Here is a 24,761-nt window from a genome sequence, read left to right as displayed (position 1 = left end):
ATTTTAAATTGTATTTACCATGCATATTATGTCTTCAAGAAAAAGTGAACAGAGCTTTTGTTTCACCAATTGACAGTAAGATTAATAAACTAGAATGGAGAACTGACCCCAAAGAAGCAGGGTGACACGCTTTCACCTATCCCCACCATGACTTTTAAACATGTTTCAGTGGGCTAAAGAAAGTAGAGCTCAAGCTGCTGAGTTGTGCTTGAATTATGAAGTTCCTCTAGGAAAACAAACTCAACGATCACAGTGTCTTAGCCCATGACATATTAACATTAAACCAGGGGTGCTGACTTTACCCACTCATGCACAATGTGACGTGCTTTCCACTTTGGAATATCCTTTTAGAAGCTATTATGTTGTCAGTATGACCAATAGCAAACAAACCAAAAATATAAAACAATACCACAGAACACTTGCTTGATTCAATACAATTAGTATTATATTGTACGATATGTATTGTACAGCTACTGTATAATGCAACAAGTGTGTTACAGTATGTTACAAATTCGTATTCTGTGAAATGACAGAAGAGTAGCAGTTGTTTGTCACTGTGTGTGATGTATTAGGTTTCTACCAGCAGACAGAGAAATGTTTGTTTTTTTATGTATACAGTTTCCATTGGGAAGACCTCAAAAGTTAAAATTAGTTCTACACAAATGATTCTGAAATTAACATTTATATTCAAATCATATGATTGCAAGTCTGTCATTAAGACTTCCTAATGAATTCATTATTCACATTTTCAAAATGCAATCACTTTTAGTCAGCGGCAGTTAATTTGAAGTGTCACTGAAGAATAACCAGTCAAGTATAGGATCCAAATTGTGGGTTTTATTCATCACTCTATCTTAGTTTTTGACTCATAATTCCTTACAAATATTTACTAAGAATGCACTGTATTGTCAAACTTGACTTGCACTCCTTTGATGTGTAGATATCTGCTTACAAAATAACTACCTATAGCCTTCCACCCAATCATAATGTGATAACCATGAATTCTTAAAAGAAATGACAGACATTTGTATAATATGTGAATGTCACAGTGATACTGTAAAAAGATTATTTAGCAGTACATTTTCTCACTATATGTCACAGATTACTTCATTTTAATGATTCCTTTTAATCCTCTAATGATGCCATGAATAATTCTAAAGACTGCTGCTAGTTCTAAAGTGATGCAATCATTAGCATATTACATACTGTACATCACAAAGCTGCCATCACAAAAAGAGTTAGCATTAGCAGTCTCGAGTTTGTCTTCATTTAGTCAGATATGTGTTGAAAGTCAATTCTATTTTTGACAATGTAAAACAAAGCAGTTGCCTGCCGTCTTTGGTGTGTAACATCTGTTTGCCTTTATGTATGTAATCATATCTTTAAAGTCTTGCACCAGATTGAATTTTTCACTTAAAAAATACTACCCATTAGGATCATCCAATAACTTAAGAGTATGAAAGTTCCTTTTGCGTGAGAACAGGCGTGTTTGTTGTGCCGAGCACATTTAGTGGCTCAGCAGTGTAATTCATTTAATTTTGAAGCTGACAAACATTTGCCTTCTGCTCAATAAAAGAAGCTTACTATATGGATTGGTAGTGCTTTGCAATTTCACTGATTTAATTTTCACTGAATTCAGAGCATATGCATTTTATAAATGAGGAAAACAAGAATAAAAAAAAATAACTTCCCAGTTTATTTCAAGTGTGTAGTTTTGATCCATGTTACAGAAAGTAAGCTAGGTTCGAGGATTTACTAGGCTTAGATCTTGCTCAGAAACTGTAAATATAGTCACTTAAAAGAAACCAAGAGCTGCATCCTGGTGTTGGAAATCATATCTAGTCACATTGTCTTGTGATAAGTGACAAAAACATGGTATATGCAATGCAGTACCCATCTTCTCACAAGTAATATTATTGAATTCAAATAAAGTGCATTTAATCACCTCCTCACTCCCCAATTTTAAGGACCTATCAGTGTTTCAAATCGAGGTTCTGCATTGTGGTCTAATATAAATTAACAGTGCCATTTGTCTAAGATTTTTTAACGCTTTGTAGCAAGTGAACAAAAACATTATGGACCACACAATTAGAAAGACCTTTTAGTTGATTTTAATACCACTGATTGAAGTGTTTTTAAGTAGTGCAGGATGCCAGTGATCACTGCACATGTCTTGGTGAGGGACAGCCTAGGTCTGGTAGGATCTATCAGTTGGTGCCGGTCAGGTCCTGGAGGAGCAGTCACATATCCCTTGGCACAGACACTGGCAGAACCCATACACCAGGCACACAGTCAGGCTGGAAGGCACCAGACTGACACACACGATCCCAAGAGTCACTTTCTGAATCACCAGCAAGTAAATCCCAAGTGGCAGGGATCCAAAGTAGAAGAACCCTAGCAGCCAAACCAATATCCTTGGCACATGGTTACAGAGCTTGGAGAAGAGGTCCTGGTCTGTGTGGCTGTGAGAAGTGACTGATATGGAATCCAGACTTGGCTCTGCATAGTAATCCGAGCTAGTATTTCTGCTGGGTGTCCGAGGGGAGTCTCTTTGCACCTCCATGATAGTGATAACCAGGCAATTGGAGGAGCCATGGGATGGGCTGGTGGAGGAGAGGTTCTTGGGTGTCAGGACCACCTCTTTGCATTCTGTGCTCCAGGACTTGTCCCTGGTGACCAGTTTTGACATGATGTTGCAGTCGTCCGGCAGCCCAGCCACCTCGTACTCCGTGACCTCTGTCTCGTGACGGCAGAAGGGACAGCTGATATAGTGGGATCCATCTCCAATGTCCAAGATCTTGTTCAGGCATCGGGCACAGACTCTGTGAAGGCAGTCTAAGATCTTGGGCTTGCGGTTGTGTGCATTGTACCTCTGGTAACAGATCTTGCACTCCAGTTCCTCATTGGATAGCTTCTCCTCAGGTTCCGTGTGAGAACAGCTCATTTTTACTTCATGCTCTGTAAAACAAGAAGAAAAGAATTCATGTGAATGGCGGAGGCTGCAGACAAGAAATCCGCATTTGGACGTTTTCAAACGCAAATGTCAAAGCCATTTCATGCCAAGTCATCCGAGTCTAGTTCTACCAAGACATTAAAGACTGAAAACATTATCCAGTTCCACTCAAACGTGAGTTATATTAATAGCTACAGTAACATGAATCTACTACAGTATTTTATTTGCATAATTTTTAAAGCGTCAGGAAAAAAAACATTACATTTCTTAAGATGAGCCAGCAATTAAGCAATTAATTTATTGAGAGCAAAAGATCTCAAGGCTCTGTTGTAACTGTTAACCCTACTCTGAAAACGTGTAAAGGGTAGAACTCATGTTTTTCAGGAAGAACTGGAAGGTTTTTGTGTTCTACATTTAATAAGGGTGGACCTACAGTACCAGTATGCCTTTGGACTGTGGGAGGAAGCCAGAGAACTTGAAACCCATGAAAACACAGGGAGAACATGCAAACTCCACGCCGAAAGTGCCCCAGGTCCAGAATTGAACCCAGGGCCCCAGTGCTGCAAGGCAGCAATTCTGACCACTGTGCTGCTCTGCCACCCGCGTGTAATAATCACTGTTTGATAATAAGTGATTCTCCAGGATCTTCCTTATTTTATTTGTTAAAGTCTGAAAATAAGCCTGATAACATCATGTGTCTGTGTAAGTGCAGGCTGCTAATCCTGCCTTTCTGGTGTCCGCGGTCTGGTTTGATCCTGCCGCCCCCATCCTCCTCGTGGCAGCAGCTCCTCGGCCCCGCGAGGAGGGCAGCTTGCTGTAACTCCAGCGCCTGCTCCCCATGACCGGGGTTCTGTTTACTCAACCACACAGGTTCATGCCCAACTCTAGTCCTTCTGCACACCTTGGGGTGTTTCCGTGTCCTTCGTGACGACACAAGAACGTTTTTTACACTTGTTCTAGGCCTGTTCGTTTCTTTTGAGAAGGAAGCCGCAGAATTTCGTGATGCAAGGAAGACAGGCGTGGAAGGCTGTTATCGCAGGTCAATGTTTGAGATGAAAACTGTGTATTTTTAATAGCATATTTCACCTCTGGTCGTCATCACTCACACATCAGATGAGATCTGCCTTTCCTTGATTTTAGAATATTATCCCAATCGACAAGCGTTGGGTCTCCAAAGGTAAAACACATCTCATATGCTAGGCTTGCATTTTAGATAGCAACCTGAAAACTATGCTTGTTGCTATGTATGATGATTAGGATGGAAATTGACTTTGTATCAATTGTGAATGTTTTGTAACATTATCTTTTTATTTGTTCTTGGGGCACCCTTCAAATATGGCTCGCATTCCATCACTGTAAATGGAAATAAACACTCTTTTTCTGCATGATCGGGTTCCTAGCAGAGAAAACACGCTACTAACGTGTGGGTGTTGGAGGGAATTTGATTGATAACATTTATATCTGCGCACTATGAAAAAGAACAAGGAAGATTATTTCTAGGTTGATGGATGAGTCAATCATTCTGTGTGTTTCTTCAATCCTGTTATCACTTCAGTCCAAATTGAAACATTGGTTTCTTCAATGATAACATTGAGAACAATAACAGACCGACTTTCGTGTAGAAATAGAAAAAATGAGCAGTGCAAGTTTAATATTAGTAGAAGGAAGCAAGGAACCTTGTTTTTATTTTTTAAGGTATGATAATACTTTGTCTGAATTTTCAGAAATGTCTCTTACATTATAGTTGTGATTTATACATACAAAAAATTAGCAGTAGATTTACACTCCCCACAATCACAACAAGCTCATTTACATGTGACAACACATCACCCCTTCACGTCTGCACACAATCCACTGAAAGCCCATGCCCATAAACAAATTACTCATTTATTGATTGAGTGTGATTGAATCTGTTAAATATGTAATAAAATAATTTTCTTTGACAAACATATTCATTCGCAAAATTGAGCGCTTTGTCCATCCAAAAGGTTACTTGTTGTAGAAAATTGAAAGTTGCTATAAGAAAGTGTTCTATATTGGAGTTATAAGAGCACAGTTTGATAAGAGAGGATTGTAAATGGATGTATGAATGTGTGTAAAACTATTGTGTATATATAGGGAGTGTTAGAGCTTTGTCAGCCATGTCACATTCCTTTTCAAGTTTTACTAAAAACTATACCGCACTAGAAAGGAAACTCAGTTGTTCTTCAGCCATAGGACGCATGTGTCACCTTGGAAACTAGCCTTTATTTGCTGGTGGCTTCATTTATCTATATGATGTTTGCAGTGAAGAGTATTCAGTAATTCAATGCCTGCTGGAGATGCAAATGTTGTCCCTTCACTGCAGTTTAGTGCAGAAGCAAGTGGCCACTTGAATGGGAGTAAAAGCACTCTTATGACCTCAAGTACCTGGGCAAGTGCTCTCTGCTAAAGCTGTGTGCGATTCCCTGGTGCAGGGCTCTGTGAGGAGAGGCTGCAGAGTCACTGGAACGTGAGAAGAGCTCTGATCAATAATTCCAGAGAGCCTTGCAAGTCTCTAAAAGGCCTGCCTTAGGTTTGCAATGTGTGTGGTGTTCCAAATCACACCTTTCGAGCTATTCAAACCTGTCCTAATGTCGCGTGGCCCTGCGGTCGATGTCTTTTGAAGACATCACAGGGTGATTTGTTATTGATGACACGAAGAGCTGGGAGTGTTCTGGGATTTAGCTAATAAAGAAAAGATATTGAATCACTGGTCTTAAGCAGTCCCACCTTTTTGAAAAACTTTCATATATTCAACCCACAGTGGTTTCCACATGTCTCACTTTTGGGTTTTGGCCTTGGACCTCTTTTTAGAGACACAGTTTCAGGCAAATGGCTATTAGGTCAATGGCTTTTAAACTACACGTATATCATTGGAAATGTGAATGTTATCTTTAACCTGATGTGCTCATGCACACTGCACATTAACATGCAGAAAATAATTTTCTGAGGTGCCCTAAGCTGGATTGTTTTGAATTGAAACAAATGGCAGATCAAACTTTATTTAGTATTACAGTAGAAAAACAGTGCCAACAAGAATAAATAGGAAAGCTGTTTTTCAAATGAAATATTTTGAGAAGTCATCAAATTGGTGTCTTTGTCATGACAGTATCTTGTTGAATAGCTCAAGCTTTGCATTTCATGTGCTATAAATCAATACTGTGTAGTGTTATCATTGTCCTCTAATGCTATTCTCTTGATTGAGACACAAATAAATGCATGGGACTGACAAAGAAAATTGCTTTTTTCTCCTACTGTATTTTTTGGAGTCAGCTATGATTTATTAACATCTCTGCACTGTACACTGTACATGTGGGCCTATTGTTGTTACAATTGCAATTTAAAACACATTACTTGTGAAATGTGCATGCTTTCTACAGTAACATCCTATAAGAACCAGTTTTACAGGTTCAGTCATCCAGTGATCTTTATGAGGTACTTCAGAAAAAGCAATGTACAAACAGAATAGTCAACATACTAATAACGATGTATTGTGAATCAAACCCTTTGTTATTTATAAATGGGGTCATTTGGCATTTAGGGTGAGGTGGCAGAAGACATACAAAAAGTTTAACCTTAACTCCTAAGGAGAAAAGCTGTAGCACATAAACCCAGGTCACCCACTTGCAACTAAATACGTTCATCAAATTGGAGAAAAAAACATGGGCTTTGCAACCACAGCATCACAGATGTAGCTGATGGGGTATGTATTAAGTTTTCCCTACAGTTGCCAACAAGGGTTTTTTTCATTTTCATGTATCTCACTGTTTCGGTGAAAACACCCGGACTGCATTTAATAAGACTCGCCTTGTTGTCTGACTTGGTCCGCCGTGTCTGATCATAAGCACAGCAAAGAAACATGTCTGAAATATTAATGACTTTTTTGTTTCATGGTATGGCTGGAACCAGGTGTGATTTTTGGTTAATTTTCCCCATTTCTGCATTGATTTTTTATATGACCTGAGTGATTATTGGTTCTTCTGCCTTTGCAAAGGCTGAATACGTTTAAGAAGCATAGTTTGCAGAGAGTTTGATGCTGTGCCTCAGAGTTTAGATTTTGTTGTCAATGTGACAACAGATTTTTTTGACTGCTATGTTTTGTGGTCAGATGTGCTGTAAGACTTAACTCCTTTATTTATTGCCTTAGGCATACCTTTGATTTTTCTGAGGTGGCTGTGCATAAATCAAATTATCATAACTATTTATTGACGACAGCTACTTGAAAATCTCCAGGACAAAACTGGAAAGTGAAATGCAGTCGTTGTTTTCCTTACGGGTAAGAAAAACAAGTCTTTTCATTATTTATTAAAAAAGGAAATCAAATTTGTGAGAGCCTGCACATGGTTGATTATGATTTTATCTTGTGTAGCAGACAAGTGGGAATTTCTATAGTTTTTAGCTGTACTATTTTTCAATTTATTTGTTAAGATTAGGAGCCTCTATTTACAGATATCTCCATCAACAAAATTATGTAGGTACTTTAATAACATTTACGAAAGGTTGCAGAATGCCTTACCAGTCATGCCTAGAAAATCAGATTGCCAGTTCTTTTTTTAATTTTAGCTTCTGCCAATGGATACAGAAACCAAATTCATGGTCAAAATGCTTCACTTGCTTTGACTATTAAGTCTTGCCAGGTTTAAAAGAATGTGTTCCAACTTAAATGTACTTAGAACCTCCCTGCTGCTACAAAATACATCTGCCAAGGAAAGAAAATTTAGTTTCTCAGGTTTTGTTGGACTCTGCTAAATCATATTAAAAATGTATATTGAACTACAGGGAGAACGCTTGAGGTTTTTTAGATTGTTTTCTTTCTGTGTGTGACAAATGATGAGGTGCATAGGAAAAATAAAAAATATATGCAATCAATTTATTCCAGCTGTGTACTCCTGCTTTTGTAAGATCACCTTCAAAACATATATATTACAGGATAGCGGGGATATTTATGCAGGGATAACTGAATTCCCTTTATATCTTAAAAAAATGGATTCTAAGGATAGTTAAAAGATTAATCTGTCTAAACGCAGTCTATTTTGGTGTTCAACGTCAAATATGGTTTCAAATGTTTTCATATTAACTTAATACCTTTCCAATTTTTTAAGATTTTGTTTGTTTGATTGTGGATAGCTAAATATTATGTTTTTCAGTTTCATCTCCGAAGTTGGATATAAACCCAAATTTAAAGAATTTGTACAAATACAATGCTTATTATCACATTTCTTTATTTAACATTTACGATTCCACCATAACTTTTTATTTTATTTACTCCAATATTCGAAAAGGGCTAGGGAGTATTGATTAGTGTAATCATTTACAACATGTTGTGGTGCTTTTTACAATCCTAGATTAGGTAGGATAAAGGTTTGACAGGTAATTTTCATATTAGTAATTATAACATATTCCATTTGTTTTGTATTAGTACTGATGTGATACCATGAATCTGGTGACTATATTATATGTTCTTGGGTAATTCCATCTACTGTACATGACTGGAGTTGAAACATATGGGATGACTCCAAGGGTTAGATCCATTGCTCTATTCTTTCCCATGTGCAGAATTTCGGAAGTGGGTATTTTTACATCCCTCCGTCATCATTCTGCAGGCACTGATAAAAAATGCCATCAGGTCCTTCCGTCCCTCAGAGAGTGATTCTCTTAATGTGCCACAGTGCATTAGCTGGTCCTCTCACAGCTGACTGCTGCCTTTTTCATGCTAAATGCAAACCAAACTAATCATCTCCTAGGTAAACTGTGAAGTGATTTGTGCTTGTTCTTTGGTGCCGTCATAAAGGTTAATAGCTTATTTACATGACAATGGGCAATTTCTGCGATGTCTGCTGGATCGGCATCAGCTGGGGCCCTGAAGACCTGCTTCGAATTCAACACGGGGGAGGTTCGGCATTATCAGCAGGAGAAATTTGACAGTACTTTAAAGAGCAGACGGTGCCCTTCAGAAAACAATTGTGAGGTAATGAATGTTTTGCAGGGCTGTTCTCCATATGCCACGACTGTTATATTTTTATTTTTTGTATTACCCTTATACTTGTGGTTATTACCTTTCTTTTAAAACAAAGCAGAATTTAGAGAACAACCAACTCAGTAATTATTGACCAACAGCTATCTTACCTTTCTGCAAACGTTCTGCAGCAGAACAACTGTTGCTGTTTAGTTACAAGCCCATATATCTGCAAATAAGCTGCATACGTCTTTTCAGTCTGGGTTCGGATGAAGGCATAGTACAGAAACAATCTTTGTTGGGATTACTAATAATTGCTTGACACAAGGCCAGTCATTACTCTGGCAAGCCTGGACAACTCATGGCTAACGTCACGTGACCATTTGGTGTTTTAACTCTCCTGTCTTTACTCCGTTATTCTATTTCAGACCCTTTTGGGATCCTATAACTCTCATATTGTTCCCCTTCAGGGGAAAACCGAACAGGTTCCTGTGAGCATACATCATCTCTTTTAGCTGCTTCACACTGGCTCCCTGTGGATCTCAGAATGATTGAATACACTGTTGCTTGCCCTTAAGGGCTTGAAAGGTTTGCTTCCTGACTACAGTGGTGAACCATTAACCCCTTATATACCTGCATATCATCTGTGCTCTTTTGACTTTGGACTTCTTTCAACTCCACATATGAGACTCTGCACAGAGAGACCAGGCTTTCTGTTCTGCTGGAATGATCTATTAGACGCAATCTATTTACACAAGTACACACCCTGAGAGAAACACAAAGCAGGGGGCAGACTGGGGGAGAATGTCATTCCCCTTGTTACATGACGCACCCCCATAAACAAATACTGTACATGGTCCCCCTTCTTAATTCATGTGCAAAAATAGTATACCTGTGATGAACATAACCTGAAGAAGCCTCTGCCTTTAATTACCTGGCAAACATTAACTTGTAACATTACCATTAACAGTAACAAAACAAGCAACAAACATACTTTGCTGAAGGATACAGCAACATCGTCTACACTGGGGAACTGAACCTACAGTCCTCTGGTAATGCACTCAATCACTTAAAATCCTCATGCTCACCTACAAGGCTTTACATGGCTTGGCACCTCAATACCTGTCTGAACTTTTATCGCCCTACTCCCCACCTCGCAACCTCCGCTCTTCAAATTCTGCCCTCCTTACTGTCCCCCAAGCCTGTCTACATTGTATGGGCGACAGGGCCTTCTCCTGCTATGCCCCCAAGCTCTGGAACTCTTTGCCCAAGGATATTAGAGAGTCACCTTCTCTAAACTCCTTCAAATCCAGACTCAAAACCTTCTTCTTCAGAAAAGCCTTTACTTAACTGGTTCCATTCTTCACCCCTCTGCTCTTCTTAATACCATCTTCCACGGTCTCCTCTATTGTTATTGTTGTATTGTTGTAATTTTAATTGTGTCCTGTCTTGTGAAATTTTCTTATTTATTGTTGTAGTCTACTTATTTTTTGTTATTGTCATCCTGTAAAGCGCTTTGAGAAGCCACCTTTAAAGGCGCTATATAAAATAAAGTTTATTATTATTATATTATATCAATCACTGCTTCACACTGCCCCCTCATACAGGGGAGCTGTAGGCTGTCAGTGGTCAGTGACATCAATAATGAGAGATCACATGTCTTGTATAGTGGTGAAATTATTCCACAAAACACAGTTCTCTCCGTATGTTTTCTAATAGATGTGGATTGATTTGACTAGAAACAGTATCATACTTAGGATTTATTTGACAAATGTTTTGTCACTGAAAGGATAGACAAACATTCAGCTACTATTAAATTGAGTTATCCATCCATTTTCTAACCACTTTATCCAATACAGGGTCACCAGAACCAGAGCCTATCCTGACAAGCAACGGGCACAGGGCAGGATACACCCTGGAAGGAATGCCAGTCCATTGTAAGGCACAGACAGACACGCACACCAAGGCCAGTTAACCCACCAGTGTTTCTTTGGACTGTGGGAGGAAACTGGAGTAAACCCATGCAAACACTGGGAGAACATACAAACTCTACACAGCTGGCAGCCCAGGTTCTTAATTGACCCCAGGGCCTCAGCACTGTGAGGCAGCAATGCACTTATTCCTAATTAAAGTGCTAAGCCTTCATATCACATTGATATGTTTTCTAGAAGATGTCCCAGATCAAACAGAGGGGTGTGAGCAAAAGCTGTACTGATTTAATTCAGCACCTTCTTTAATTACAGCTAGCATCTTTATCTCTGAATGAACCAAACAACCACTCTTTGTTATTTTTAACAGGAAAGATAGGGTGCAGCTGGATCTAGTTACTCTCAGTTGAAGCTGTTGCTTTAAAATATTAAAGATGTTTTAATATAGTTCAGGTGGGTAGCTGTGTCAGCATGCATAGGCTGCAAAGGAGCAAGTAATAGGTTTATTCCATGCTGAAAAGAGAAGAAAGAAAACACAATGTTTCTGCTGTGGAACCTTCTTCGGGTGTGAATTGATGTTTTGTGTTTTGTGTGTTTGACGTTTTAATATGTCAGTTTCAGTTAGCATTGATGCTATATATTGGAAGTTACAATTGTTGTAAGAGTGTGATTCATAGATGCATATGAAATGTCTTTATTTTCTAAATGAACTCATTTAACTTGGGTTTATTTCCTGATTTATATTCAATGTAAGTCACAGGATTAATGCAGGGATGTGGATCAGCAGGGAAACAGTAATCAGAGGTGATTTGTTAAGCTGTAATTAATTTGAAGATAATGTGCTTCTCTCCAGTTTCTCTGTCCATCTCTGGGGTTCCACCCTTGACTTTTTGAATATGTAATCAGTTGCAACGTAAAACAAGTCTTGTGATTTCTTGTCTTCCTATATTGCACAACACATTAAGCAATGGCTTCTAGGTCATGCTCCAATTAACACTATGCTTTTAAGAAGTATAAATGGCTGCTATGTCAGTTGAACATGACATAAACACACATACAGATTTATTTTTAAATTATTTTTTAGATTTCTGCATTTATCTGACTACATCCTTCAGGTTGACATTCTTGTAAATGACCTCCTTGTGATGTCCCAAGAGATTTTAATAAGCAAGCATTTTAGTTAACATTAGAGAAGTTTAAGAGATTGCAGAAAAGTGATAATGGTCAAAATAAACTAAAGGTAATCAGTAAGCCGAGACAAAATATAATACCACCCACTGTATAACATTGTAAATTTAGCTCAGATGGTGGTCAGACACATAAAGATATGTCATGTAACAATTCTTATCTGTTCACAGGCATCTGATGTACTGTAGTGCTATTACTGGTGAATAAATCACTTTTTTCACATTTCTATGGGCCTGACAAAGGAATGGGTGCTCGTCTAGTCATAATGACAGTTTTTAGTGAGCAAGCTGTCTAGAGGGGATGAGAAAATTAGCATCTCTGTAATGTGAAGTAAAACCAAACCAATAAAACCTGCTGGAAAAGCAATTTATTTTGACTATGCTTTCTTAAAGAGAGGGGTGAAGAAGAAGCTAAGCCTCTTTGGGCTAGTGTATTGTAAAGAAATGATGATCTGTAATTGCCTGCTCCAGACTGTCACAGTCTAGACATGCGTTACAAACTCAGCTGAAGGTGGTAGTTGATCTGCCTTCAACCCCAGTGTAGGTAATGGCTTTGAGGCAGGATGTTAGGCTTCAGACTAGTCTGCTATGATGTGGGATTCTACTTTCCATTATACCATGAATCACATCAACTGTTTCAGATAATACCTTCTGCTTTTCCCCAGGTGTCCTCCTACATACTCAGCATAACATCTTTATTATTTTCTAAAATGCATTGAATTTCAAAGTGCTAGAGGTGCCGTTCTTTAAACTTCAGGCATACTGTACATATATTCCAGCTAAAAAGTGTGAGCCACAGTGGGTATTTCCAAAGGCAATGGTTAAGAGAATGGTCTCAGTTAATTATGAATTAATTATTTTGAATTATGGTGCAAAATCAAAATATACGGTCAAGATGAGGTTTGTTTTAGGATGCAGATCTTGAACGCCACTTAAGATTTAGCTGTATATAACTTCAGTGGCAAAAACACCACTACAAGTAATAATAATAATATTCCACTGAATTCCAACATGATGACCTCTATGAGCAAAATTTGCCAAATTTTCATACCATCTGTGGTGCATGACAAGAGGCCACGCTTCAGTCATTGTTCAGTGCTTTGGACATTAAAAAGATCTTGTTACATTTTGTTTCAGAATGTAATTACTTATTATTTTTAAACTCAAGAGCCTATCTAAAAAATAAAAATAATTCTCAGTTAGATGGCTACAAGTTGGATAATTCCCAAACTGTTGAACCATGAAAATTAAAATGATATTTTTATTTCTCTCTAATTCTGACAACTACAGTAACAATGCCGTGAGAGTTTCTCTGGACTGGTGTGTTTGATCTCCCTGCATTGTCTCGTTAGGAACTGCCTGTGCTGATAGGAGTTCTCAGAAGACTTGCACTAATGTGGTTTGATGTCTTCACATGCTCAGAACACACAACCATGAAGAAGACTGCTCAGCAAATATGCAGAGTTCCTTCTTATAAGATCAGAAAAGCACTGGCTTTGCACCACTTTAGGATTGGAGGTGTTTTGCTTGTCCGATAAAAAAAAATAGCATTCTTCCAGGTCCTCTGGGTCTAATCAGACAGAAACAGAGCCATGTAGTTCGGGAAGAGCGCAGAAAGTGACCTCCGTGTTTCTCTGGAGCGATGGGGGTAATGATGTTGTGTGTGGGCATAAGCACAGGAGAATTAGTATTCGGGATTTTCATCTGCGACGGATCTATGAGTCACGTACTAATCTGCTGGTGGTGGAAGTGGCCTCCGGAGTGGAATGAAAGGCCAGTGCAGGTCCTTAAAATGAGATTAATAGACGTCACCAGGCAAGCCAGTGGAGGATGCATTTAAATTGCAGCTGCTCCTTTTTTTCATATTTGAAGCAAGAGTGGCAGAAGACTTTGGGAGACTTGAAGTAGCTCACGCATGCAGCCGTACCAGAGCACCTGTGGGTGCAGAGAGAAAACCTCTGACTTCAGCGCTGATATTTAATGCCAATTAATCCCTGAGTGTCATTTCACAGCTGTCTCTTTTCTTCCAAGTCATGATCGGCACTACGGTGATTCTGCGATTTGCTGCCTGCCGGTTGCTAACCTGAGACCATTGTGCTCATTTGAATTATGACCTCGAGCTGCAATTGAACCCCAAGACTGACGAATGAGCCCATAGCCCTACTGACGTTCTTATCCATTAACATCTACAAAATTAAGTGGTGTCCTTGTCATAAAGCAAGAGATCAGACAGTCTTGCATTTTCATACGGTGCCCAGTACTGATGTTGAGCTATACCTTTTTAACAGAATGTCATCAAGCTTCACGTTTAATACTCTAAGCTAGAGTTTGCAGTACTGTGACAATATCTGACAATAATCCAAGACGGAGACGTAACCCCCCTCATCTTTACGCTGGGACAGAGTACAGTGGAGATGAGCACATCCCTTATATGTCTGTCTTAGTTCACTGTCTTAGTATGAATTTGGGCTATGAATCAGTACATTGAATTGTTTTTAAGGTAAGTTCTGTCTTTTCTGTAATCTTGCACCTCAATTAATTATTTTGGCTGCATCAATACATTTTCTTTTTCTAATATTTTGTCCTTTTTTTCTTGGGGGTTTGGTACTATGGATTGTGAATCAGGAACCTATAGATTGTGGGTAATCAAAAGCATACCATACACTGCATTCCAGTGCACAGCACAATAATAATGCTCTCCAGAGCAGAGGATCATGGGCTCAAATTCTCGGTGTGATGCTGCTCAGTTGTGTGTATCAGTAAGGCATTTCACACAAAATACTCCAGCAAATGCATCTGTTTTATAATTGCAGCCTCAGGTCATCTTTGGTAATAAGCATATGTTCTCGGTTAACATAAATAGAATGAAGGAAAATAATTAAATCAAAAGGCTGGATTGTTGTAGTGTTGTGCAGGTCACACATGTGCCTAAGGCAGACACATGTCTCTGGGTCTTGGAACAGGATCAGTTGTAAAATAAGAAGATAAAAAAGTTTTTCTTTCTAATCTGTCTTTGATTTTCATTTAAATATGAAACTTATTCTTCTACCATCCACCACTGTAAAAAAACACTTGCTTTTTACCTCTCTTCTGCTGGGCATCTATTTTAAAATGGGGCTTTTTAGCAGAATTGTTGAAGCCAAATACATCAATACTGGGAATGGAAAATTGCACGGGTTACAGGTAACCGCAGGGAATTATGTGCTCGGTTCACGTGCTTGCATCATGACTGTGATGCTCTGCCAGCAATAAATAAATATCGAGAAAGAAAATGTGTTGGAGAGCTGAGATAAGAGAGCAGGGTGTTGCTGTTTTTTAACAGGATTTTCTTGAATTTTGGAACATTGCCTTTGCTTACAGTAAATAGCTGTTTTACATTCTGACTTAATAATTGAGGTTATTATTATCATTAAAATGTATGGTTTTACAAAGAGTCTGCATGATTTCACTGATGAATCAAACTGCTTCAGAAATTCAGATTTTTTCTGTTGAATTCCAGTCACAGGGCACAGTTAGTCTGGTATCATGAAATGTACATGAACAATATTCCCAATCATTCCCTTCAAAGTAGAGAATGTATGCTTAAATATTTTTGCTCTACTTGTTTTACTTGTTAATAAACAAATAATAAACAGCAATATGTTTAACGTCTGCAGTTTTAAAAAATCAGTTTATTTTTAAGTCATCCCATTTTTTTTAAACCTTGCCCTCTGCTTTGGATTAAATCAGAAATGAATGCTTTCAAATAAAATTTGTATTGTATTGTATTGAAGTACAACCTGCTTCTGTCAGTTACTGTTTCCAAGGGGGCTGGGAGGCCAAGCAGACTTTGTTTTTTTGCCAGTTTGTGTGCACACCCTGCAGGGGTTGGGGTTGAGCAGTCTTTGGCTTTAAATTTGCCTTCGTACTTGAAGCCACCTACTGAAAGAGAAGAAAAGTGATATGTGCCCACATGCTTCTTTTTCATCCTGAATATAAGGAAAGGACTGTACATTTCCACTGTCATTTTCAGGCTAGATTCAGTAATTTAAAAACAATTCTCTAGTGGTTCATGTGTTTGTGTTTGAGCGTTTGTTAGGTCACAACAATTTTCTAAATGTAAAACGTTTTTTAAAGACATATGTATCTATACAATTCTAAAACTGAAGTTTTTGCAAAGCACACTTTTCATGCTCTCAGAAGATGCTTTATATCTGTTGTCGGAGGCTTCTAATTGAGGAAGAAGATGTTTGGGATAAATTAATTAACACTACAGATATTCAGTACCCCAGAGAGATTTTTCTTGTGTTTTAAATAAGCATCATGTTAACCAGAATGTTGTGTACCAAGAGGAATCTGGTACAGATTTAAATCCAGTAACTTTTAAATATTATATACTTAAACCCCAAGCCTCCCGGATAAGAGAGGTATTGGATAATGTTGGTTTAATCATGCAACAGATGTCTCACTGTGGAAGGGGAAAGCAATGCATCATTACGTTTTTGAAATCAGCTCGTAGATTTTTTTAGTTGAAACTCCTCAGATATATGTTAATACATATATATATATAATTAGTCAAACAAAAAAAATCTTTATTGAATCTGCTTTCAGATGGTTAGCATTCTTAAGTCACAGAAGAGAAAAAAAACTTGTCTGCTGATCCAATAAAATGATCTTAGCGTTCTTTTCTTGTGCTGTAAGGCAAAAGACCATTTTTTATACTTTGCAGTATGAACAAATAGACCTCTTAGAAATGTACAGATTGCCCACTTACCTACTCATGCCTGAATCCTGGCATGCAGGGATTCCCAGACGCATTCCAGATGTTGCGCGGGGAGCAAGGAAACAGCAGTGTGCCCGTGCCCTGACAGCCCCCCTCTCCGGCTCTCGCAGGTGTACAAGAAGAAAGCCGCCGCCAGGCTGGGAGTCATGGGGCACCGCCTGCAGGAGCAGGAGGACGACTTCGCAGGGAAGGCAGACTCCTACCAGAGAGAAATCCGACACCTCCAGCGGCTGCTGCGAGACAGACAGGAAGTGCTGGACCAGGCGCTGCAGCAGAAGAGGTAAGGCAGACGCAGTCAAAACAAGCCAATTAGAGGCCAGCGGTGGAGGAGGGGGGCAGCTGTTCCCTCTCTCGCTCTGCCCTCTCCTCTCGCTCGCGGCTGGCTGGCAGGTTTCTCTCTCCTCACTCCAGTGCGCTCTGTTCTTGTACTGGCCGTTCTCTCCTGAAAATAACATGCATGCAGATAATGTAGAACCTCTAGACCTGGCTAGCATTTACATGCTGTTGTCTGAAATCTGTAATTTTTCTGGGTTAAAATAGCAAGATCCTTCTTAACTGGTTAGAATGGCAAGCGTTCATCAAACCCATGTAAAATGCTTCTTTTTGCTTTTCATGCTGTCCTTTATTTTATACTTTTTTTACTTTGGAGGTATTCTTTACCTTTGTGAGGTTTAATTTGTGTGTTAATATGCTCCTGGGTAAACACTGTTTTATTTTATTCATTGAGGAAATAAGGTACTGTATTTTTCCCCTACAATAACTTCTTGTAGTCATCTTGTTTTGATAGCCCCAAGTTAAAATAGCAGACAGTACAGATGGTAATGGCTTAAAACATTATATATATTGTTCTTCCAGGATCCTTATGTTCTGAAAACAGAACAGATCACTTAGTCATACATACACACCTTTGTCACCTTGGATTTTGCCAGTTTTATGGTCCAGTGTCAGCAGGTATTTTAAATTCTTCTTTTTTTGCACAATAAGTGGTGGTTTTATTTGCCCTCTAAAAAAAGAAAAGGTCCTCCTGTATATCTGTTTGAGTGATGTTGGAAAATGTAGAGTCTCTGACATGGAGTCGTGGTGTTGTTTGTGAAAAGGTTGGAAGTGTGCAGGCCAGTTTTGTAAACAGGCTCTGTCAACTGACAGTTTTCAGCTGCCTTATCCTTTTTTAAGGACATGAAGAAGAAAAAATTGGAATAGAATCCAAATCAGGTGCCATCCACAGATAAGATGTAAGATGCAGCAGGTACAGCAGAGAGAGTTACCAGCTGCACAGTCCGTATACAGATGGACAACAGTGCAGTCTTTCCTAAGTACCTTGAGTCAAGCATCAGTAGTGCACCTGCATGTTTTATTACTGTGATTTATTTCTTTCAGACATCTGTGAAACTCTCTTGATTTTGACTGAATATCCACTCAATAAATATCCCAAACAGTATGAAGCATTTAATGTAGTTTCCTGTGGTTTTCGAAACAAGTGGAGGAGATGCTGCTTGTACTCTCACCCTGAGGAAACAGGAGCTGAGGAGTCGACAAAACCCCTAAGCAGGGGTGGCTCTCTGACAGACTGACAGACGACATCGTGAAGTCAGAAGAAGGGGACCGCAGGCTCCCTCAGGCCACCCCCCTGAGCTGCTCAGGGAGGGAGTTCTTGCCATTGCTGTCGTGCTGCCATTAGGCTCAAACAGCAGCTGATCTAGGAGTGTCTCTGGAAACGTAAGAGACAACCCGAGAGGGCAGGGCCTCACAAGCTCCCAGAACGTCTGAAAAGAGGCAGAACATGAGTCGCTCTAAATCTGAAAGAGATTAGAAATCGGGGATGTTTTGCACCTTTGCTAAACCAAAGTTTGTTCCTTCACCAGCATGCAGAGCATGATGCAATAGTCCATTTAATGAATAAAAAAGTAAAGATCAAGTGTGGGTAGATGACTGGTTAAGGTCAAATATGAAAGGTATAATTTATCTGTATAGAGCCTGTGCCTGTTCTTGCAGCAGTTACAGTATATGGACTTGAAGATCAGCCGTTCTGTACCATATGACGTGGCTGTGTTTTATACCTAAAGAGATCTGAAAAATGTATGTAACAGCATGTTGATGGTGGCGTGTTTCAAATGTCATGCATTATTTATAGTTTGCTTTGTCATTACGGCAATGTTTTATTTTCATTTTCCTGTGCATTCTTGCAGCTAGTTTTAATGCACTGCATTCTTTTTATTTTAGTGTAAATTCAAGAGACTCGATTGTAAGTGAAGCACTGGTGTCCTCTTATACTATTCGCTATATTGGAATCTGCATTCAATTAATTTTTGTTTTCTCCCTGTGTAATTAATATTCTGATTAAATGAAGCACATTTTAAGAATGTGGCCTGTAGCACTCTGTAGGCAATTTGAAGATTGTTTGGGAATAATGTTTTTTAATTCATTTTATGTTATTGACTTCTATCATCGGGCTTTGAACTTCAAAATATCCTTAGTTTATTTATCATCTCATTTTAACAGCACACAAAGCCTTACCTGTCCCAGTTGCACTGCCAGATTAAAGCATCATTTACCCACAGGACATCACAGGGGAACTAGAAATCAGTGAGGGTCCAGCAGACTTGCGTGGTTCTGGCTAACTCGAGACACACTGCTGTCATGAATGTAAGAACAGCAAATTCTGTCCTCAGTTCCCTCCTTGTTAAAGTCTATACACATTAGCTTCCTCCTGCTAAGATTAGATAAATAGAGAGTGATTTTATCAGGCCTGGTATCAAAATCTACTGATCTCAGGGACATGAGTCTTTTATGAGCCTATGAGTAATTTGAAAAAATCACTGTGCTCTGTTCAGGTCAGGCATTTCTAGCCCGTCTGTGGGAAAACCCCACTTCAGGAGTCTTTGTGGGTAACAATGAAATCTCAATTTATAAAGACTTCGAATCGAGCCCAGAGCCCCAGCACTGTAAGGCAGCAATGCTGACCACTGCAGCAGCATGGCACTCCATGGGTACTCATTACTTCTCAATTTCTAAAGACCTGGGACAGTTTAATTGTGACCAAGAAATTCATAGAGCTAAGATCCAGAGTTCCCTTTATCGACCATATTCTTTACTTAATTGATCATTGACTTAATTATTGTCCAATAACTAATTGAGTAATAATTCCAAATCTTTAGAAACAGGTAATGTCAGGAGACCTGTAAGACTTACTGAACTGTTTTTTCCAGGTCCAGGACTGGTTTTCCCCCTGCCCTCTGTAACAATTAAGGGAAAAATCAGCAGACCCAAACCCTCCTGTTTGTTCTGCATTTCAACACAGAGGCAGACGAAACAACAACAGCAATGACTGTGACAAGCTCTCTGAAAGTTCATCCCTTTGACGTCAGTTCTTAATGTGGAATTTCTAATCTGAATGACAAGTTTAAAAAACCACAAAGCCAGCATCTTCTAATTATTACAGATCTGACCTTATCAGTCCAGGACTTTATTAAAAAAAACTTTTGCGAAGGTCAGAAATTATTTCGAAATATCCACCAAGCCTTCACTTTCCCTTACCAAGGCATTTGCTCCAGGGCACGCAGGTCCTCTGGGAACGAGGTGAGCAAGTTCTACCCCTCCTGCCGGGGCCGGTATCCTTGTGGTGGGCGAGGATTTTGAATGAAAGATCCAAAAGATTTTATCTCAGACTGCTCTTCTTTTCGATTTCAAACAAAGCAGACGGTGTATTCCAGAAGTATTCGTTTGCTTTTGGCCCCTACAGAAAAGGAAACCGGCGTTTCTGGCCGTGCAGGAGTGACAATGGCACGGGGTGTGAATTGCCCTCTGGAGCAAATGCCAATACTGTATACGCAAAGAGAAGGAAAAGGAAAAACGGTCCCAAAGGTTTGTTTAGCTGGCTTGGAAGAGAAAGAAAGAGGAAAGCTTTGATCTGCATTGTCCTGGTATGTGTGATAATATGGCACACTCCTATATAACAGTGGGACTTCACACTCTGTATGGCATGGGTCCAGTTTAACATTTTTGAGAAAAAAAGCCAGACTTGACAGTTTGTAAATGTCTCTTTAAAATATGGACTGCAAGAAAAACGGTATAACGGGGGATTTAGTTAAGGACTAAGCCATATTTGTAAATAGTGTGTTACCTTTTAAACTGTAAAGAACAAAGTATGTTTTAAATCATTACCAGGTTTAGTACATCTGCAGCCTGGTTTATAACAACTTTTCTTGTATTGCTGATTTTACATTTTGACCTTTAAGATTCATTGTGAACCCTTATATGTTTGATGTAATTTATCCTCAGTTTTAGTTTGCTATTCATGTTTTTCTGTCCTCTATTTTCCTTTGTTGAAAGATAATCTAAAAGGTCAGTAAGTAATCATAATAAGAAAATCACGCAAGGTTTTTAAAGGTCAAACAGCCATCCTATAGAACAAGTTTAAATATTAATGCTTACATAAAATGTTCTATGTGTGCTTCTGCATTCCATGGTGCATTTTAAAAAAATATTGGTGCAATTTGCATTTTTCCAAGGACTTCTAAAGGGGAAGCAGACAGATTTAGGATTTGAAGGATGTAAGGAGGTAATCTGTCAAATGTGTAAAAAGTAGTAAATAAATATGACCTAGTTTTTCTCACCTCTTGAACAACACATGAGTAGCTAGCCCACAACTTTTTTTCTTGTACCTGAGGATGCATTGAAGTTATGGAGTATCATGAGACATTTTTCCCTCTCTCAGCTGTCTAGTTTGGTTTGTTACAAGAATGTCAACCTCAGTTGTGCTTCAAAAACAGCTGCGAGGGAGCAGAGTTATGTATTTCAAATTTTTATGAATTCAGGGGGGCTTTTTGGTTTTTTTTTATCAGGTGGAATAATCAGTATTAATATTTCATTCAGTTACAGTATTGTGAGTTCTCCTTTCAGGCATTTTTTTCTCTCTCTTATTTGTCTCTTTTGTTTTCTTTCTTGTCTTATTTTGAATTTTTTTCCTGATGAGGGGAGGCTACCATTCGGCATTTCACAACAGCCAGGCGAGTAACTTACACTCCTGTGCCCTGGCTCTTCCCCTTGAATTAGAGATGTGCACGTGAACAGCACATGGTGCGTGCAGCTAAATGAAGCTCAGTTAATACTGAATCCCTCCTTTATTAGTATAGTGAGTTGAGAGGGGCTCCTGGGATATTCCCCAGAGGGCTGAAGCAGAAGAGCTTTGTGGGCTGGCAGAGAGGGTCAGGAGGGTTTCAACATTCCTCAGTTTGACAGGTCACTGTCATCATTCAGAAGGCTCATTCCTTTCCTTTATTCCCTCTTGGAAATGGCCCGGAGTCTCCTGCTCCTTGTCAAAAGAAACAGAAGGGGAGTCTCTCCAGACTCCTCAAACTGGACCACAGGACAAGATGTCACACTGAGCTCAAGGTCAAGTCATATCACACAGAATTATTCTAAATAAATGGTTTGTTCTTCATTGATTAAACATATAAAGCAAATTGTAATGGGATTTCTAAATGAAAAAGCTGCATGGAAATGGAATATAAAAGAAGATTTAAAATAATTAAGACTAAGTCATTCTTCACTTGTTCGATACCAAAATCTGCTTACACTTTCTGTACTAGTCTTTAAAAAATCTGGAGGTATTCATGACCAGCAGATCCCTGGGCACTGTATCTCTGGCTTCCACAGTAGTGTGTAATTGATAATTCCAGTTTGAAACACCATGGCACTACTTTGTAGGTAATGTAACAGACCATAAAGTAATAGAGCACTGGGGTGTATTCCATTAGTCTACAAGTGTTTCACCTAGTTCTCTGTTACGGTTTCCTTCATGTACATGATGTTCCTCCTCTCCTGGGCCAGTTCTCTCATTCATATTTGTGTATCCATAATATATTGATGTATTTGCAGAATTATCTCAGAGTGCTTGTTAGAAGTTCAAAAAAAACTTTCTGTGTGTGTGCAATTTTCATGTCTAATTCACAAGCAGTGTGAGAAAGTCTACAATGAACTGTCTTTTGTAATTATGTTTGCCACCTGGCAATGCCTGCTTGCTAAAGTAAGTCCAGCTTCACCAGTCAGCTTTCATCTAAGCGTGCACAGCTGCTTATCTGCCCGGATGTCCAGGCAGTGGACTGTGAAGGAGGCAGACTGTCTCCGGGCGGCCGATGGCTTGTGGAGGCCTCACGTGTGCGATACATTCTTGTGTTCCACATACTTGACATCTTTGGGTGAATCTTTTTTATGCTGCTTACAAAGTCTGAAAGCATGATCCTGACAGTGGAAGCCTTCCTCTCCCTGCACACCCTGCTACACGCTAGATCAGCATCCAGATGACGAACACAATATACGTTGTGCAGACTGATCCGCAGTACAAGCGTGGTACTTCTGCTGCCGTATTCTCTGACTGCAGAGTCTGGATTCCTTACTGGCTTGTTGCAGTTTGAGATGTCTCTCGGCCTTCCGGCAAAGTCTTGTCTTCAGGAGACGAATATCTAGTCATCTGGAAGAGCTATATCATGCTGATATGGATTGTAAGCTTACTAAGAAAGCAAATACTTTCTAATGGAATTCTGGGCAGCTATATTTTAAAGATTATAGTAGTCTATGGCCTTCCACAGTGTAACCTTCCAACAAGCAATTGAATTTTAATACTGTAAATACTGAAATATTTATTGGGCTTTAATGTTACAGTACCACTCTTAGAGTTTTGATAACATTACCATTTGAAGTACTGTTCTTGTCATTCACAGTAACTTGAAATGGGCATACTTTATTGACATTTTAAGAACTTAGTAGTTCACTTTTTATTTTAAATTATTGGGAACGTAAGCCAATTCTCAACAGCATAACGTGAAATAAAAAGCTGAATGTTGAAGTGTCCCCCAAGAATTATTGTGTTTGCTACTCATTGTTTTTTTAAGACTCTTGCTGAATTCTTCTAATGGCCTTTTTTTAGTTATGTTTATTATTACACATCATTAACTCCTATTTTAAAAATATCAGCCAGTATACCAAAGTAATGTTTGAATGTTCTAGTTGTATTTAGTGAGCCCTGTTTTCACACAGGACAGGCCCTGCTTTCTTGTGCTTTCCTGCTGCCCAACTTGAAAAATGTGCAGCAAAAGACAAGGCTAAGAAACAAAGGAGCATGGAGTTGTTCTCAACATTTCTTACCTCCTGATAAATCAGATTTGGAGATAGTCTTTTGTAAATTCTTGGTAGTATTTCAGGAGTGAAAGGAAGTCATGGACCTTGTACAGTAAGGGCATACCTCAACAGCAGTCACTTTCCTTTTCCTCTCCGTAAAGAATAGTGCCTGTATCCCTGCATCACTACTGTTTAGACATCCCACTGCAGCAAGTCTCACAGTCAGCCACTGTCCTGTTGGGTTATCCAGATGCCCCTTTCTTTTATAGTGGATTATCCCAATAGGTATGCACTGTATTGTTGGTGGCATTAATTTACGTTATGAATGCATTGTTGGTGTCCGGTGATTAATGGTGAAAGTTTTATAAAAACATTTTAAATGACATTTATATGGTCAGATCCACAGTTTTCACAATTTAAGCTCTCTAATTTATTTGCACCACCTCAGAATATTTGGCCCATTGGCTCTTATTTTAAATAAGATACATTTTCTTAAATGTGGTTAGAAACTCAAGCTTTGGACCTCTCCATCTTATGTTAATCATCTACAAAATCTTAACTGTCTCTTAATTGGATGAATGATTGTAAAACTGCAAAGCTATTTCATTGATAAGTAATGACAGTTTGACACCGTTTATATACTAAATGAGTAGCCTTGTTTTAGATACAAATATAAATTAATAATTGATTTGACCGAGGGAAGTAGAGAGATCTTTCAATGGAATTGAACTGCAAATGAAAGTACTGACAGGGCCATGTGGACTATTGTGTGCACAGTATGTGTACAGTCCCCAGAGGATTTACAACTTCGAGTCAGGAAAAACAAACACTTTCATCC

General features: G+C 38.9%; 2 protein-coding genes across 6 annotated transcripts in view; one reads left to right on the top strand and one right to left on the bottom strand.

The window, feature by feature from the left end:
- Positions 1 to 24,761, top strand: part of cep89 (centrosomal protein 89) — an 85,377-nt gene that overhangs the window by 50,127 nt on the left and 10,489 nt on the right. For 3 of the 5 annotated variants that reach the window (XM_088614476.1, XM_088614473.1, XM_088614477.1), the window contains one exon: positions 16,918 to 17,087. In XM_088614476.1, the coding sequence (XP_088470602.1) occupies positions 16,918 to 17,087 (170 nt within the window). Of the gene's footprint in view, positions 1 to 16,917; positions 17,088 to 18,184; positions 19,993 to 20,013; positions 23,686 to 24,761 lie in introns of those variants that run through there. The other 2 variants (XM_088614474.1, XM_088614475.1) reach the window with 2 other exon arrangements.
- On the bottom strand, positions 1,676 to 16,937 carry LOC148644243 (E3 ubiquitin-protein ligase RNF182). Its single transcript, XM_088614478.1, has 2 exons — positions 16,799 to 16,937; positions 1,676 to 2,958 (listed from the first exon to the last, which is right to left on the bottom strand). The coding sequence occupies exon 2, from the start codon at positions 2,942 to 2,944 to the stop codon at positions 2,222 to 2,224; it is 723 nt and encodes a 240-aa protein (XP_088470604.1). The 5' UTR covers positions 2,945 to 2,958; positions 16,799 to 16,937; the 3' UTR covers positions 1,676 to 2,221.

The sequence above is a fragment of the Lepisosteus platostomus genome, chromosome 20 (assembly GCF_059453375.1).
Source record: "Lepisosteus platostomus isolate fLepPlt1 chromosome 20, fLepPlt1.hap1, whole genome shotgun sequence".
NCBI classification, from domain to species: Eukaryota; Metazoa; Chordata; class Actinopteri; order Semionotiformes; family Lepisosteidae; genus Lepisosteus; species Lepisosteus platostomus.
This window is presented reverse-complemented; position numbering and strand designations above follow the sequence as displayed.